Below are 16,659 nucleotides of genomic sequence, written 5' to 3'. Positions count from 1 at the left end.
AAATAAAATTCGAATGCAAGCATTAGCGAACTTAAAACACATAAATATCACAGCAGTTTAATTAATACATTCCGAGTGATAAAATAATGTATTTTTTGAGCTCAGCTCAGCATATCTAAAATATTAGCATATTTTAGATTTTAGATATGCTGGTACGATTTAATGTGATGTTTGGCGAAATTCAATAATTTCAATATACCTTAAGAGACAGACGAAATAATTTCAGTACATATTAAAATGTTGCTTTGATAGATACTGCAGTAACTAATGCAGTTTGATATGCAGTCAAAAGTCTTTAATCCAGACGTCCATAATACGGACCTCAAAGCTGCAAACTTTCTGCGCGTGCGTAAACGCATAATGCCTTTACGCATGCGCGTTTAATGTATTACGGAAGGTATAGGCTAAGCTAAAATTATCCAATTATCTATTTCAGTTAATGTTGAAGATTGCGTTGTTCCTTAATCTTCTAATTGGATCCGGCTTATTATTTTTTCCAGACAGTTAGAGCAATTTTATAAAAGTAAGCTTGAACTTTCGATTATGTCAAAAAGAATTTCCGATTCTGGAGCTGCCAAAGGATCTACAAAGCGAAAGCATGTTTCGATGTCCATCAAACAAAAAGTGGAATTGCTGCAAAAAATGGATAAAGGCATATCCTTTGTTTCTATAACTATTCCGAAATCTGTTTATCAATTTCAGGCTGCTTTTTTTTGGGGGGGGGTGGAACGTCGCGGCGCGCAATGAACTGGAAGTTGATCTGTCAGCGTCAGCACTATCCTTATCTTCAGGGCAGATGTTTTTTATTTTATTCGGCTTATAATTCCTTACTAAATGTTGTATTTCATCTTGATGTACTCCGTCTTTGATATGATTTAAATCAAATTCGTCGTCATTATAAATATCACTAATACACATCAAATAGTTTTCTGGTTGCAATTTTCTACGAGTAATTTCGACTATGCGTAATGTATGCTTTACGCATGCGCGCGTTGAAAGAAATGTTTAATAAAGTAAATAAATAAATATTAAGCTTTTTTTTTTTTGTAAATTTTGATACCCTCTACATCATAATTGCTCTTTATTTCATAAATTACGGTTTCATATTTTTAATTTTATAATTTCTGCATGCCATCTTACCAGATTTAAACTGATGATCTATAATCCGAAAAAACCGATAATCTGGAATCGCCGAAGTCCCGACGAGTCCGGATTAAAGACTTTTGACTGTATAATGTTTTCATTAAGTACAGAATTTGAAAAAAAAATTATTTTCTAATAGTTAATCATTTTGACGCGCCTATAAATAGTGAACAAGTCCTGGCATAACTTTGCAAAATAATAATAATAATAGTTACCACATAAGCCTTTTTGCGGTTTCTCAAAGGTCTCAAAGGTTTTGGTTGGTTTCTCAAAGGTGCTTCTAATGGAAAGTACCAACATTTCATTAAAATCTTATAATATTTAGTTAGTTATATATATCTTATATAGTTAGTTAATCAGAAAGTATCTTTAATTTTAGGTTTGATGGCAAGTGAAAATGACAGGCATCTTTATTTCCGAAATACGTCTCTTACTTTATGGTTTTGCAGTTATAACATTTTATCTGACATCATCTAATTATGAAAACCTTCTTGAAAGAGGAAGATATATTACCTTCTGTACGAACAACTTGTACTGGATCTAGGCAACCACTAAAGTTGTTGCAAGATTTTCAAAACTGCCATAGTTTTACAATGTCATTAAAATGTGGTGCTTCTACAGTTCGCAGATCTAATTCACCTAGGCAAAAAACTGGATTATATTCCAGAGAACCATCTCATGACTTCAGAACTAGGACTCCTAATGTTAGTTCTGGCCAAAGCACAAATGCAAGAACCTCAGCAAATATCAAAACTGTAACAAAATCTGGAACTTCGGTGCATAAGAAACAAGAAATGCATCCTGATGCAAAAATTAAAGTTTCAGACTCTACAAGTAGTACTTCAAGTTCTGTTGGAAGCCTGACATCATCTCCAAAGTGGTCTCATATTAAAAATAAATTTGAAAATTTTGACACCATTGAGAACACTAAATCTAATAAAAGTGTTTCATTATCTAAAGAAGATAGAAATAAATTAAAATCTTCAACATCAAAAAATTTAACTTCAGTTCATAATATTAATTTGGGTGAATCCAAGACCAAACATTCTATTTTTAAAATAGACAATGAGAGGAAGGTTGCCAGTATGTCTTCCACTAAATCTGATACAGCTTCAGTTTCATCTTTATTGAAAATGAATAATGATAAGTCTAAACTATATACTTCAAATTTAAAGAATTTTCAGAAGGAAAAAGCTAAGTCAAAAACTTCACCCAAAAGTTCTCAAGTGAATTTGCCATCAGTAAATGAAACTTCTGTGCAGTTAACTAGTTCTCCCAATGTTGTGGACAGTGATTCATTATCAAAGAGTACAAAGACTTCTCGCTTAAGTATCCAACCAAATTCATCAGCTTTACATTCCACCAATTCCATTTGGTATTCGCATTTTAAACCGCCAACTTCAAGTGTGTTGGCTGTAAAGTCAAATTCTCATAAAAGTTCTCATGTGAGCATTCCATCTGCTTCCTCTTCAAATTCCAGTGGTTCACCTAAAAGCTCATTATTAAACATTCCAGTTGTAAACGATCCAGTTTCAAGTAACATGCTGAAGAATTCGTATGTAAACATGCCATTAACAAATACATCAGCTCTGCATACATCAGTAATATCTAAAAAATACATTACTTCTACAAAATTGAATGCAAAAGCAAAACAAAAATTTGAAGATAAACCAATATTAAATGTAAATTCAAATAAAATTTTGTGTGATAAAGATGAAGAGAAATCGACTAAACGTAAAGGAGTCTCTAAAACATTTACTCAAATAGATCAGCCACCTATGAATAATGCCACAAACAAAACTTCTAAACTTTCTGCCCAAACTGCTAAACCTAATGGGGTCAATACAGGCAGCATTATACAAAGATCTGAAAATGCAGAACAAATTAAAGAATTAGTGAAACGATCTCAGCCCTCATCAAAAACTGTTTGGGTCAAAGACAGTTGTGGGAACTGGACTAAAAAGTCAAATCCAGAATCAAAACCAATAAGTAATTCTAAAGTTGCCTCTTTGAGAAATAAATTTCTGGAATCAAATAAAGGAGGAGGTCAGCCATTAACTAAATCAGTTACAACATCTGACGTCCCCAATAAAACAGTCGAACAAACTAACCGTCCATTAGCAAAATCAAGTACAACCAGCAGCATTTGTGACAAAACATGTTTTGATGGCTTTGGGAGTAAAGTTAGTGCAGTTAACAATGAACAGTTGAATAAAAATAACTTTTCAAATTGTGCTGAAGGTTGTGAACTTTTGTTCGAGAATTCAGCTTGCACAAATGAGGAAATAAAGGATGAGTGTTCCAAACCAGGTGAAAACATCCCTAAACTGAGTATTGTTCAACGAGCAGTTCTTAGTTTTGAAGGCAGTTTAGCTTTGCTTTCACCTGAAACACAAAAAAGACTGAAGCTTGTGAGTGAAAAAGTTCGAGCACAGACTGATGATGATAAATTATTGCAAGCTAAAGCTAAAAATGAAGGTAAATATCAAAGCAGCATTGAAAAAAGGTTAAATTCTCAGACTGCGAGTAAGCATTCTTTAACAGGTGAAACTGTTTTAAACAAAAACAATCTTAAGAATAAATCAAATGATTTAAATATTGAATCAAAAGTTAAAAATACTGAAGATATAAAATCAAAAGGTGGTTTAGTGAAGAAACTTAATACTTCATCAACAAAACCTTCAAAAGATTCTTCAGATTGTGTAGCTGATAAATTAGGGCGTAGCAATAACGTAGCTCCTAGTCTTAGCCAACGAACAAACATGACTTTAAATCTAACTATGGAACACCTTAACATGAAGTCATCAAATCATGTTAATGATTATTCACTGCAGCCTAATAATTCATTTCTGTGGCGGCGCTCAGAAGCTGCAAGTGAACTTTCAAAAAGCAGCACCAATTCAAGTGTTTCTTTAACGAGTTCAGATTACAGAAACTATTATGATGTTGAAAATTATTACTCTTCTTTGGAATTAGAAATAGAGAAAGATGGTGAAGAGCACATTTATATTGACTCCCAAGGTTCTTCTAGCAGTGGGAACTATGGATCAAGTACTCGATCTTATGAAAATGTCCATCCTACTGTTGATGTTAAAAACAGTAAGTAATTTTCCCCATATAACATAAGTACATATATTTTATCTTAACTATATATTCCTCTGAAATGAATTGTGTATGTATTGGAATTCAATGATTTATGTATCATACAAGCTATAGAAATCTTATGACTATAAAAAAGTTTCATTTTATCAGTATTTTTTAATGATAGCAAAGTCCAAGAAAAATGGTGTTTAGTGAATTATTTTTTGTGTTGTGTCATTTTCTTTTTAGCATTTTAGTTGTATTTAGAGTTTTCTCACTGTACATGATAAAAGTTTTGCCTGTAAATGTAATATATTTGTTTTACAATAAGTGAAGTAGATAAATAGTAGACCTAAACATTCTGTTGAAGGAGATTTGAGTATATGGGACACCTACAGGAAAGCAAACTTTTTATTTAAAATTGCTTATGTAAACTTAATCAACAAAATATTATGCAAAGTGTTCAAATAATTGCAGCAACTTAACTTGGCATCAAGTCAATGCAGTCTTGATGGAATATATTAAAATAAGCGCATTTTGTTCCTCTTCATAATAGAGCCATATTTCTGGGATGGAATTACTAGAAATTTATATAATGCCTCACAAGTGCCAAATAAACAATCATAGACATTAGTTGAGCACCTAGAAATCAGTTGTGCTTATTGAGCCAGTTCTGTATCAAGCATGCCTGGTGGAAATTTGCATTACTATACCAGTACAACCATCATCGCAGGTGAGTGTGTCATTTATAAAATGGTGCAACTGATCTGCAATGATATGTGTGTCTGTTATTCCCCTCTTTCTGATTACCCACACCTCATCAAAAAAGTGCAAACTAGCTACTGACTTTGGAAAGACACTTTTGTGTGTGTATCTTTACCCATCTGTTTAAATGATGCATCCAGTGATGCCTACTTTTTTACATTTTTCTTTTTCTACAGAAAGCATGCATACCTCTTGATTTTTTTTTTTTTTCCACTATTGAATGTACAGCTACATTTGTCTGCTAGTTTCATCTTTCTATCTATGCAATAAACCTCTCCAATAAAGCATATGATATATATATATATAAGTAAATTAAAAAGTAAATTCTTTCAGCTAATGAATTGCAATAAATTGCCTAATACTTGCACAAAAGCTGCAAAGTAATAAAAGAATTATTTTAAAATAATTTATCTTCTAATAGATTATTTAGTATATTATCTCCATTAACAAAAGTAGTTTCTTACTAAAAAGCTTTTTTCTCATAATAATTCTTACTTGATTAAAAAAAAAAAAAAAAAAGATGAAACACTTTCGCATTTATTAATTGTTGTTAATTGATCAGAAGTTAGTTTGTTTCCCTTGAAAAGTCAACTAATTTCCCGTCAATGATGATAATTACTTGTAATTACTTGGTTTATTGATTACATTTTCACTTTTAATTGTACCTTTTTAAAGTTTCCATCATAAATTTATTTAAGCATAGATAGATTTTATTCTAGATTCATTTTTGATGTTTCCATTTTAAATTTATTCAAGTTTCAAATTTTAAACATGCTAATGAGTTACTTCATTTCAATAGAATTCTAACTACTTTTGTCAATGGTGATAATATGATAAATAATCTATTAGAAAATAAATTATATATATAGTATACAAGTAAAATAAAAATATATAAAGAAAACCTCTGATTGGCAACAGCCCTTTTATTCTTCATTTTAATTTGGGTAGTTCTTAAAAATAGTAACTATTTACAATATATCAAACTAAACTGTTTCGTATCAAAATTAATCCGTATTATACGATCTTACATAATGCTGGAATGCAAATATCTTTTAACCAATCTCTTAATAAGATTTCAACAGAAACCAAAACTTTTTGACTGTCTCCCATGCATCTTCTGAGCAGTCACTTTACTTTTCCACTTGCTTCACTCTTGCTAACATGCATAGTGGCTCACTTTTGTCTATATTATCCATTGTCTTAATACGTGCTAGCTTCCAACAATGTGGGGTTTGTAATGTGCTCATAATGATGTGTGAATCGGAATATGCAGTTCAAAGATTAGTCCAGAAAATGTTGCATGTATGGTTGAGTTTGTCCTAGTTGTATTCTTCTATCTGCACATTAAACTTAATGAATATATTATATATATATATATATATAAGCAATCTGCATGGCATCATCAGCTTGCAGAACATTTGCTGACAAATCAGGATTATAATCTTATGCAGTCTTCTGCCTGTATAAATATGTCCATCTACTTGAAATAGCTGAAAATGGAATTTATTTAATCAGGCCACATGATGTCAGTTTTCAGCAATGCAAAGATATTGGTCTTTGATAAGGCAGATTGCCAAAAGTCGGGGTATAAGTAGTGTGATTTATATTGCCTTGATGACTGCCAAGCTAAATGGAGTGCAGGATATATTGTGCAGATGGTGTTTACATATTTTTAGAGCGATTTCAGGGTCGTTTGTTTAATGTTTAAAATGTAAAGAGTACTTTTTTTAATGTTCGATGGGATAGCTTTACTTTTTCTGTATTATAAGTCTGCATAATGGTTTCTCAGAGAGATGGCTTTTTGTAAAATTTTAATGGCTATTGATTTCTGTTTCTTCTCAGAGTCCATCAATCATGATGGATTTGTGCTTAGAAAAAGCTCTTTATCAGAGACCAGATGCACAATAGTCTATAGGTGAAACATTGAGCAACTTCTCAAGAATCTTTTGAAAAGGTATACATGCCGTATCTGTAAAAGTCTTAATTTTTTCAAGTGATGCGATAGTACTTTTTGAAGTATGACTTGTTTGTTTGTCTTGATGAAGTTTCACTCTTTGAAGTCAGTGAGATAAAGAAATGAAATTTTTTCTGTAAATATCAGACCAAAAACTTTCTATTGATAGTAGTTTAAGTTGAATTTAATATTGTTTTCACTCTTATTTTTAATTTCCCATTGTAAGAAAATCCTGCAACAGTTGTAAAACCTTTGGTAGAACTTTCTTTGTATTGACGAAACTAGGTTCCTACATTTTTCCCCCTTAATTTTCGATAATAAATAGACCTCTTTTTTTGTTCTTGTTACAATTATTCAGGTAAACCCATACTTTATCAGGGAGACCACAATGCATTTCTGCTTATCTTAAGTTATAAATCTTGGTTTATTATTTTATTTATTGTTGCTGCAGATATATTTAAAGACTGCAATTGATTTCTGTAGGGACTTTTTTTTTAGCATTTGAAACAGTACATACTTTTCTGGGTATTTGTTTGGAATTTTCTTCCCATGTAGAAGAAATGACCAATGGTTTTGCCCTTTCCAATTAATAATGCTTATTTTGCACTTAGAAATTTTAATACTTGCATTCACAAAGTTTTTGAATTATGAAATAGGAATATTTCTCCTCATATAACATTACAACATATCCTTCAAGCCATAGATTATTTACATATGACAGTTCGGAAGAAGAATAAATTTAAAAGTAGCAAGTAGAAAACTGTATTTCTCATTTAAAATAATACGCTGTTGCCAGAAATTTTCGTGCTCTTCTGTTATCCATACCAAAAATTTTGTTCCAAAGCATTTCCATTTTTTAATTCTTTTAATAAAAATTTTAATTTGTTAATACCCTTTGTATATTCAGTTAATTAATGGCTTGAGCATCACATTATTGAATCAGAGTATGTTTTCACCATTCCTGGTTTTGGGGTCACTTACCTTTTTCATCAAGTCGTGTTCTTGCACTATGTGCCAAATTCCTACTCTATACAGATGTTGCTTATGTTTGTTTTAAATTTACATACTTCCTTTATCTAGAGCATTCTGTACATCAGACATAAAATATGCCATTCTTGTTAAACTCATAATCAGCATGTCATCACATGGTAATAAATCTTGCACTTTTTACCTTAGCATTTCAAATCTTTACAAAAGCATTCACTATACAAAAGCAGGTATTTTAGCTGACATGTACTATTGCTAGTGACTCAACAAAGGTTTCTTTAAATAACTAGGCTAGATAAAGAGAAAACTTGAAATTTACTTTAACTATGAGATGATAATAGTTTCTATAGATAACAAAAAGGGCCTACTTAGTAAAGCATAGGTATAAAATATAAATGCATGAAACAAGTTATATTTGAAAAAGCTTGATAGTAAAAATAATTAATACTAATGAAATCATGAAACAATTACTCTGAAATAGTAACATCTAATTTTTTAAAATTCTTTCTTATATAAATATATGTGGTAGGGGAGGTGAAGATGCTTAGCTGGGGTCAATTAACAAGTCCAATGTATTCCACACCACAGAACATTTAATAAAACAACAGAAGAAGGTACATTAAATCGAGTCACAGTGCCGTTTGGTACAAACAGGATTCCGCATTATCACTTTTACCAATTTTATAGCATAGCAGCTTAGTGCCTACTCGCACTTGCTGTCGTATTATGCAGTTCAATTTTACCACCTTCCCGTGGAAACATACAGTTCATTATTTAACACCTTCACATGTAGACCTACGTCTTACCACCTTCTCGTGGAGACATCTTACCTTCATGTGGGATAGAAGACTCTGTCTATCTATCATACTCCTCTTTCACCTCGCTCTTGCTGCTGGTGCATAGATGAGGCTGTGTTGCACTTATGGATACCACATATATATATACAATACAAAGTCTTTAATTCAGACTCGTCGGGACTTTGGCGATTCCAGATTAGGGGTTTTTCCGGATTATAGATCATCAATTTAAATCTGGTAAGATGGCATGCAGAAATTATAAAATTAAAAATATGAAACCATAATTTATGAAATAAAGAGCAATTATGATCTAAAGGGTATCAAAATTAAAAAAAAAAGCTTAATGTTTATTTGTTTACTTTATTAAACATTTCTTTCAATGCAAGTTGTTTAAGTTGCTTCATTTTATGTGCTAATACTTTCTCTTTAATTCTATAAACAGACATAATTTCTTGTTCAGTTGCAAAGTTCCGCTGTTCAAGTCCTGTAATTGCTGTGCTGAGAATACCGACTAACTTGTCAATCGAAATTTTTTCATTTTCACTAACCTCTCTGTCACTTTCTTCATGCCTCTATCCATTTTTTTGCAGCAATTCCACTTTTTGTTTGATGGACATCGAAACATGCTTTCGCTTTGTAGATCCTTTGGCAGCTCCAGAATCAGAAACTCTTTTTGACATAATCAAAAGTTCAAGCTTACTTTTTATAAAATTGCTCTAACAGTCTGCAAAAAATAATAAGCCGGATCCAATTAAAGGATTAAGGAACAACACATTAACTGAAATAGATAATTAAATAATTTTAGCCTAGCTTATACCGTACATTATACATTAAATGCGCATGCGTAACTGCAACGCATGCGCAGAAAGTTTGTAGCTTTGAGGTCCGGATTATAGATCATTCCAGATTATGGACGTTCATATTAAATACTTTGTACTGTATATGCATTATTTATTAATCATGTATTAAACTGTTATTTATTTCAGGGAAAACTGATTCCTATGATGAATGGGCTGATATAAGTGATGATGATTATATGAAAAGTAGCTTGTCTACTAGCCAGAGCAGGTATTTATTTAAAAAAGCATTGTATTTTTTTTTTCATTAGATTAATTGGTTTTAAATATAATTCTTTACTGTGTGCTTACAATTTTGGAGGATATTGTACAGTTGCTTTCTTATAAGATATGTGATTTCTTAAATTATTGGAATTTTTATTCACTGAATGAATACACAATGCTTCCTCATTATAATGTGAAAAATGGAAACAGAAATCAAGTACTTCTTAAAAAGGCCACCTGTATTATACTAGTACTATCTAATTAAAAAAATTGAGTAGTTACATAGACTTTATATTTTGTAACTAACTTTTATGCATTTGAATTTGTAAATAATATTAGTAAAATAAAATAAACAAAGTAGAAAGACAAAGTACAGTTATACAGAATTATCAGTATACATAATTTTATTGATGTATTATGTGAATTAGAATCACATCATATATTTTTTATAAAATTAATTTCATAAAAGTATTTTTCAAGTTTTTAGCTCTTATTTGATTTTTATATTTTTCTGTAAAATTTTGACTGTAAATTATTTTAAAGTTTATAAAAGCGAAAGCTCCATTTTCAGTTATTAGAGTACAAGAAGCTAAGCATGTAGTTTTGAGATTGTTTTTCATAAGACTCTAAAGCTTAAGAATCTCTGTTTCCTACTGGAGTATGTTGTTTCAGAACTACATTATTGTACCATAGTTCTTAGGCAACTGATACCTAGTATCCAAAAATGTAGTTTATCATGCCATAAATGTTGTGTATTGTTTATGTCAAGATTTAGTACTGAATTTCGCTCAGAGTTCAATTAATTAAATTCTGGTATTTTCACAGAGGAATATATTTCTAGCTAATATTTATTCCTATAGTAAAGAATTTCTTTTTATTGCAGCACTTTAAAAAAAAGAAAGAATAAGCGTGTATCAACCCATAAGGTTAATTATTCAAATACTTCCAAATCAGCTGATTCAAGAAAGCCTATGCTGAATGACACCATTTCATTTACTGATTCTAGTGACACATTAATTAATGATGAGGTATGGCTTGTATTTATCGTATGTAATATAAATTTTAATTAATGTTAGCTTTGTAAAATATGTTTTTTTTTTTTTTTTTTTTTTTAAATTTCAAAAATAAAAATGAAGAGATTTTTTTCAATAATTTGCTTCTTTTAATTTGTTATGTATCTAGTGTATTTCTTTGATTCTAAAAGCTCTTTTTCCTGATATTCATATTATTGAAAACAGAATGCAATTTCAAATGCATTTCATTTTAGAATTGCAGGTATTTCTGAATGTCTAATTATTGCAAGTGATTAATTTTCTAAAATACTATTAATTTAAATAATTACACTATTATTATTAATGAAAAACACAGTTATTAAATAATATTTATTAGATGTATTTGTGCATTTTATTTCATTTATTTTGTCTGCTTAAAATCAAAAATCTTTCTTTTCTGTGTGTAGTAATAAAACTGAGAATTATGTCTTAAAATCAAACTACAGTACATACTATATCATATATGATTTCTTGCAATTCAGCTTAACATTAATTCTGCTGTAGTTATTAATGTAAATTAAAAAGTGAAATTTTTCATAAATAAAAAATTATTTAAAGTCTAATCAGATTGAGTTGATTATACTGATTAAAATATAATCAATCATCCCTCTTTTTGAATTTTTAATGACTTCAGTGTGTTTTTAATTTTTTTACCATGAAATTACTGTCAGTTAAACATAGAATAGATTACTGTTCTTATTTTTAATAAATGATGTAACTAAGTTATATTGAGATATGAATTAAAGTACAGTTTTATCATTTTTAATTACTAATTATTTTATTTTTGATCTTTTCTATCTCTTCCCCTTTTGTTTTTGTTTGTTTAGGTTGCAAATGAAAGCACATTTGATCTAGCTGATGCAAATCATTTTTATGAGCCAGTATATGAAAGCCTGGGTAATTATTTATTGGAAAAGAATGAGCATGATGATGCAGAGAAAGGTGAACAAGATGATGAAAACTGCAGTATTTCTTTATCACCCGACGATGGTGATAATGCTGATTTTATGCACTGTTCTCTTACAAGCTTAGAATCTGCAGAAAGCAGTAAACTAGAAAAAGAACAAATATGTGATTTGGCACTTGCGTCAGATAATTCAAACGCTGTTAAAAAACCTGGAAATAAAATTAGTCAACTTAAAAGACATCTGTCGTGGACCAAAAATGACATTCGTTTGGAACTTTCATCCAAATTTAATAAAATCAAAATTAAAAAGAACGGACAAAATTCTACTGAGATTGGTGTAAAGGTCCAAGAACATGAATCAATAAATACTTCTCCAAAGAAAAAAACTTTTATTAAATGCATTTTAAGACAAAAGAGTTCAAGTAGCATACCTTTAAAAAGATCTCCATCACCTAAAAAAGAAAGTGCTCATTTTTATGTTCATTTGTCAATGGGTCGAGAAAAGCAGCGACCATTTAGTGACTCTGTTGTAGCAGATGAAAGTCTGAAGTCTTCCAGAAATGGTTTGCAGCAATTACGAAAGCAATCAGAGCCATCACTGCCACTTACTACTAATGATATTAAATGTTCCCAACAACGTCCACGCGTGAGAAAGATTTCAAATGCTCCTGCTATCCAACGTCCCAAAACACCTCCTCCATTGCCTCCTATGCAAATAATAAATACAAAAATTGTTTCATCTAGTTACACTAAAGTATCTGAAAAAGAACAAAATAGCATTTCATGTAATTCAACATATGGCTGTTCTGATAATACAGACTCACCATTATATACTGCTTTGGATCCAGATCTGGTTGATTCAGGTATATATTATATTTTTCTGTTTATTATTGTTCTGAGACAGTTGTTACATGATCAGAATATTATACATCATTTTGAAAAGTTAATTTGATTATAAATTCGAATCTTTCAATAGGAATTAAGTACCAGTTATACAAGTAAAGTTATAAGAATAGGTGTGCAACTGAAGAAACATAATTTGTATATATTTATATAAAATTACTGAAAAATTGTACTGGGATTTGTAGAAACGTAATTTCAAGTATCTTTCAGTTTTCATAAGGAATGCAGTATAGGGCAAATTTTGATAAACAATGAGTAACTTTAATTAATTAATCTCCATTGTTTATTTATTTATTATTAGACACTGTGATTTTTATGACTTACAGCTAATTTCCCTTTTAATTTTTTAAATTTTCCTTAACAAAAAATATAATAGAGTTCACAATATTTTAAATATCATACAGTGACTTAACATAAGCAGCTGATGGAGGATTTTAGACCACCACTGTGTTTGTATACAGTATTTAATTTACTGCAGGAAGGCATAAACAAGGATTGTTATCAAAAGAGCAACATTTATTTGGGCATTTATATACAATATTCCTGTACAGAAACTCTGTTTTCCCATATAGTTGTTAAGGAATTTGTCTTAGTGTTGAGCAATGGTTTTTTTTTGGGGGGGGGGAAGATGAAGTGCAAGAACTCAAACGTAATGTTTAACATTTTCCCCCAGTAATTCCTTAGTAATTGCACAGTTTTCAACAAAGCAGTTAAAGAAGTGTCTATTATTTTTCAAGAAAAGTGTTTAAAAATAAATGTATGACCAATACATGTACTCATTTTTAATTTTTTTTGGCTTGAAATCAAGGGTACTGCTATCTGGTGTGTAAAAAAGGAAATACAGATGTTTCCGGTGTTTAAGAAATGGATTGTTTGTAAATTTTTTTGTGCACATCTTTTGAACATTCCATCCTGGAGTCAAAAGTCTTTAATCCGGAATCGTCGGGACTTCGGCTATTCCGGATTATAGATCATCAATTTAAATCTGGTAAGATGGCAGGCAGAAATTATAAAATTAAAAATATAAAACCGTAATTAATGAAATAAAGAGCAATTATGATGTAAAGGGTAACAAACTAAAAAAAAAAAAAAAAAAAAAAAAAGCTTAATATTGATTTGTTTATTAAACATTTCTTTCAACGCGCGCATGCGTAAAGCATACATTACGCATAGTGGAAATTAGAAAATTGCAACCAGAAAACTATTTGATATGTATTCGTGATATTTATAATGATGAGGAACTTGATTTAAATCATATCAAAGACGGAGTATATCGAGATGAAATACTACATTTAGTAAGGAATTATAAGCCAAATAAAATAAAAGTATCTGCCCTGAAGATAAGGGTAGTGCTGACAGATCAACTTCCAGTTCATTGTGCGCCGCAACTTCCCCACCCCCCACAGAGCAACGTGAAATTGATAAACAGATTTCAAAATAGTTATAGAAACAAAGGATCCATTTTTTTGCAGCAATTCCACTTTTTGTTTGATGGACATTGAAACATGCTTTTGCTTTGTAGATCCTTTGGCAGCTCCAGAATCAGAAATTCTTTTTTACATAATCGAAAGTTCAAGCTTACTTGTATAAAATTGCTCTAACAGTCTTCAAAAAATAATAAGCTGGATCCAATAAGAAGATTAAGGAACAACACAATCTGCAACATTAACTGAAATAGATAATTAGATAATTTTAGCTTAGCTTATACTGTCCATTATACATTAAACGCGCATGCGTAAATGTATTATGCACATGCGTAAATGCATATGTGCATGCATAAGCGTATTATGCGCATGCGTAAATGCAGTATGCGTTTACGCATGCGCAGAAAATCTGTAGCTTTGAGGTCCGTATTATAGATCATTCCGGATTAAAGACTTTTGACTGTATCCATGTCACAAGGAATGCAAGAAATAGAAATAATAATTTTGAAAATGGGAGTTATTTTGATACTAGCAAGAAGGAAGGGGTTAAGCTATCCATCATTTCTGAAGTAATATGTCATTTATTGCTAAGATTTTTGTAGGATCCGTTATTATTAGCAATGAGGCATGGGTTGATGATGGCTATCAAAATTAAAGCTTCTGTGCATAGAGGGAAAATATTTGAGTTGTCCGCAACAAGAAACTTCATTTAAGTGGGGCATTTGCTGCCAAAGCATTGGTTGCTATGTTTTCAGATTGAGGGACATGCTTTAGTTTTATTGAAATTAGGGTTATAGAGCTTAGGACAGTGCAAATGACACATTTACAAGCAATCATTAAATGTAGCATTGGACTGTTTATAAACTATTTGTTACTGCTATATGATAATGCTTACTAATTTACTCATAGATGATTTTTTGATTTAATAATTCTTAGTACATTATCAATGAGAGGCTTTGGTCTGTAATCAGTGTAAAGCTTAGTGTTGCCGTATATGTGTTTCTTCTCTTCTCAGTTCTCAGTGCACATCTTGATTGGGAGTGAAATTAGTTTTCATCTTGGTAGCTTTGAAAGTGAAGATGTTGAAACAGCACTGATAACAAGAATACCAACTCAGTAATCAGGCATCATATTTTTTACAAACTGAGTGTGTTGTAAAACTTGTTCCAGCATGTAGATAAAGGCTTCAGTTGTGAGTTGTTCACAAAGACAATTCTTTCAGTTGGTCATAAAAGATATCCATCACAGAACGCAGTGCACAGTGTATGTTTAAATAAATAATAAAAATGGTAAAAGTAAGGTGTTCATCATAGTGAGCAATATGTCATAAATATGTCATAGTCATAGTGAGCAATATGTCATATAGTCTAAAAAATTTTTCTTTTGAAATAAAATCTGTATGAATTAATATTAGGAATATTTTTCATGTATTATAAATATAGCTATGGCAGTGGTTCTCAACCCTTTTTGCCTCATGTATTCTATTCACCACCATTCACCACTGCTAGAAGATCACCCCCCTTTCCCAACTTGAAAAATACATATATACATTTATTTAGATTTAGATTATTTTGTAGCATGCCATGTAAGTTGAACAACAAAAAATAAGAAAATTTTGTTAAATAACAAAATTTGCATAAAAGTAGTTTTTATATTCATAATTAAAATTAATAAATTTTTATAATCCTAAATTAAAACTAAGTACTTACCAGCTGAATAAAAAGCAGATCGTTTTCCCCACTCGAAACTATAAAAGTTCCTCTGGTCAAGATCCTCTGAGCTATAGTGTATATTTCGTGTATACAAGTATATATAAATTTTGGTTTATTGTATTTGCAGAAAATGTACAGATCAAGAAAGTGTAATGTATTATAGTGTTGAACAAATATTGAAATAATATTGCTTGACTTTGTTATATAAGTATTATGTTTATTCTTATTCATTTTAATAAGCTAAACTGCATTCTGTAATAATCTACGGAAAGTAGAATTGTTTATATTTCATTGTTCTATATATAATTTTTTAGAATTTGCAAATGAGAGTGTGAAACCGAGTTCTTTCTTTTACTCTTTTAAGCAAAGATTTTATATAAGCAGATTTTAAATCAAATGAGAAATATATTCTAAATAACAATAAAATAATTAATTGAATTTCATTTGTGACAGATGAGATATTTGGATAGTTCTTTGCAGATAAATAATGTACTAAAAATGTTGATAACCTTTGCAGCTAACAGCAAAGTTTCTGCAGATTATGAAAATGATGTATTCAAGAATATAAGGTAATAATTGCATGCTATTATTAAGTTTCTGTTTGTTTGATTTGATCTATTTTCAGAATAATGCATATATAAATTAACTGTAATATTTTTTGTATCCTATTTTAAATTTCAGAACTTCTAATGATCCTTCTTTGGAAGACTTACTTTATGCTGATGAACAAAGCTCAGCCTCAAACACTGGGGCTACCTCCCTAACAACATATGATTGTTTTAATTTGCCTTTTTTGCCTGCATTTCAGTCAGAGGTATTTATACTTAACTTTCTCTTTAACTTTTGTATTTCTGTTCACATAGATTAATACGC

The 16,659-nt window shown here is 30.4% G+C and overlaps 1 protein-coding gene across 6 annotated transcripts in view; it reads left to right on the top strand.

Moving 5' to 3' along the window:
* Nucleotides 1–16,659, top strand: part of LOC118182260 (uncharacterized) — a 148,844-nt gene that overhangs the window by 90,562 nt on the left and 41,623 nt on the right. For all 6 annotated transcript variants that reach the window (XM_035351621.2, XM_035351582.2, XM_035351591.2 and 3 more), the window contains exons 2-7: nucleotides 1,523–4,242; nucleotides 9,714–9,795; nucleotides 10,672–10,816; nucleotides 11,668–12,610; nucleotides 16,304–16,355; nucleotides 16,468–16,600. In XM_035351621.2, the coding sequence (XP_035207512.1) occupies nucleotides 1,623–4,242; nucleotides 9,714–9,795; nucleotides 10,672–10,816; nucleotides 11,668–12,610; nucleotides 16,304–16,355; nucleotides 16,468–16,600 (3,975 nt within the window). In that variant the 5' untranslated portion in view covers nucleotides 1,523–1,622. The remainder of the gene's footprint in view (nucleotides 1–1,522; nucleotides 4,243–9,713; nucleotides 9,796–10,671; nucleotides 10,817–11,667; nucleotides 12,611–16,303; nucleotides 16,356–16,467; nucleotides 16,601–16,659) is intronic.

Source organism: Stegodyphus dumicola, chromosome 1 (assembly GCF_044657685.1).
Source record: "Stegodyphus dumicola isolate Sdum_Otavi_A_Nest chromosome 1, ASM4465768v1".
Taxonomy (NCBI): domain Eukaryota; kingdom Metazoa; phylum Arthropoda; class Arachnida; order Araneae; family Eresidae; genus Stegodyphus; species Stegodyphus dumicola.
The sequence above is the reverse complement of the archived record's forward strand: the minus strand, read 5'-3'. Positions and strand labels throughout refer to the sequence as shown.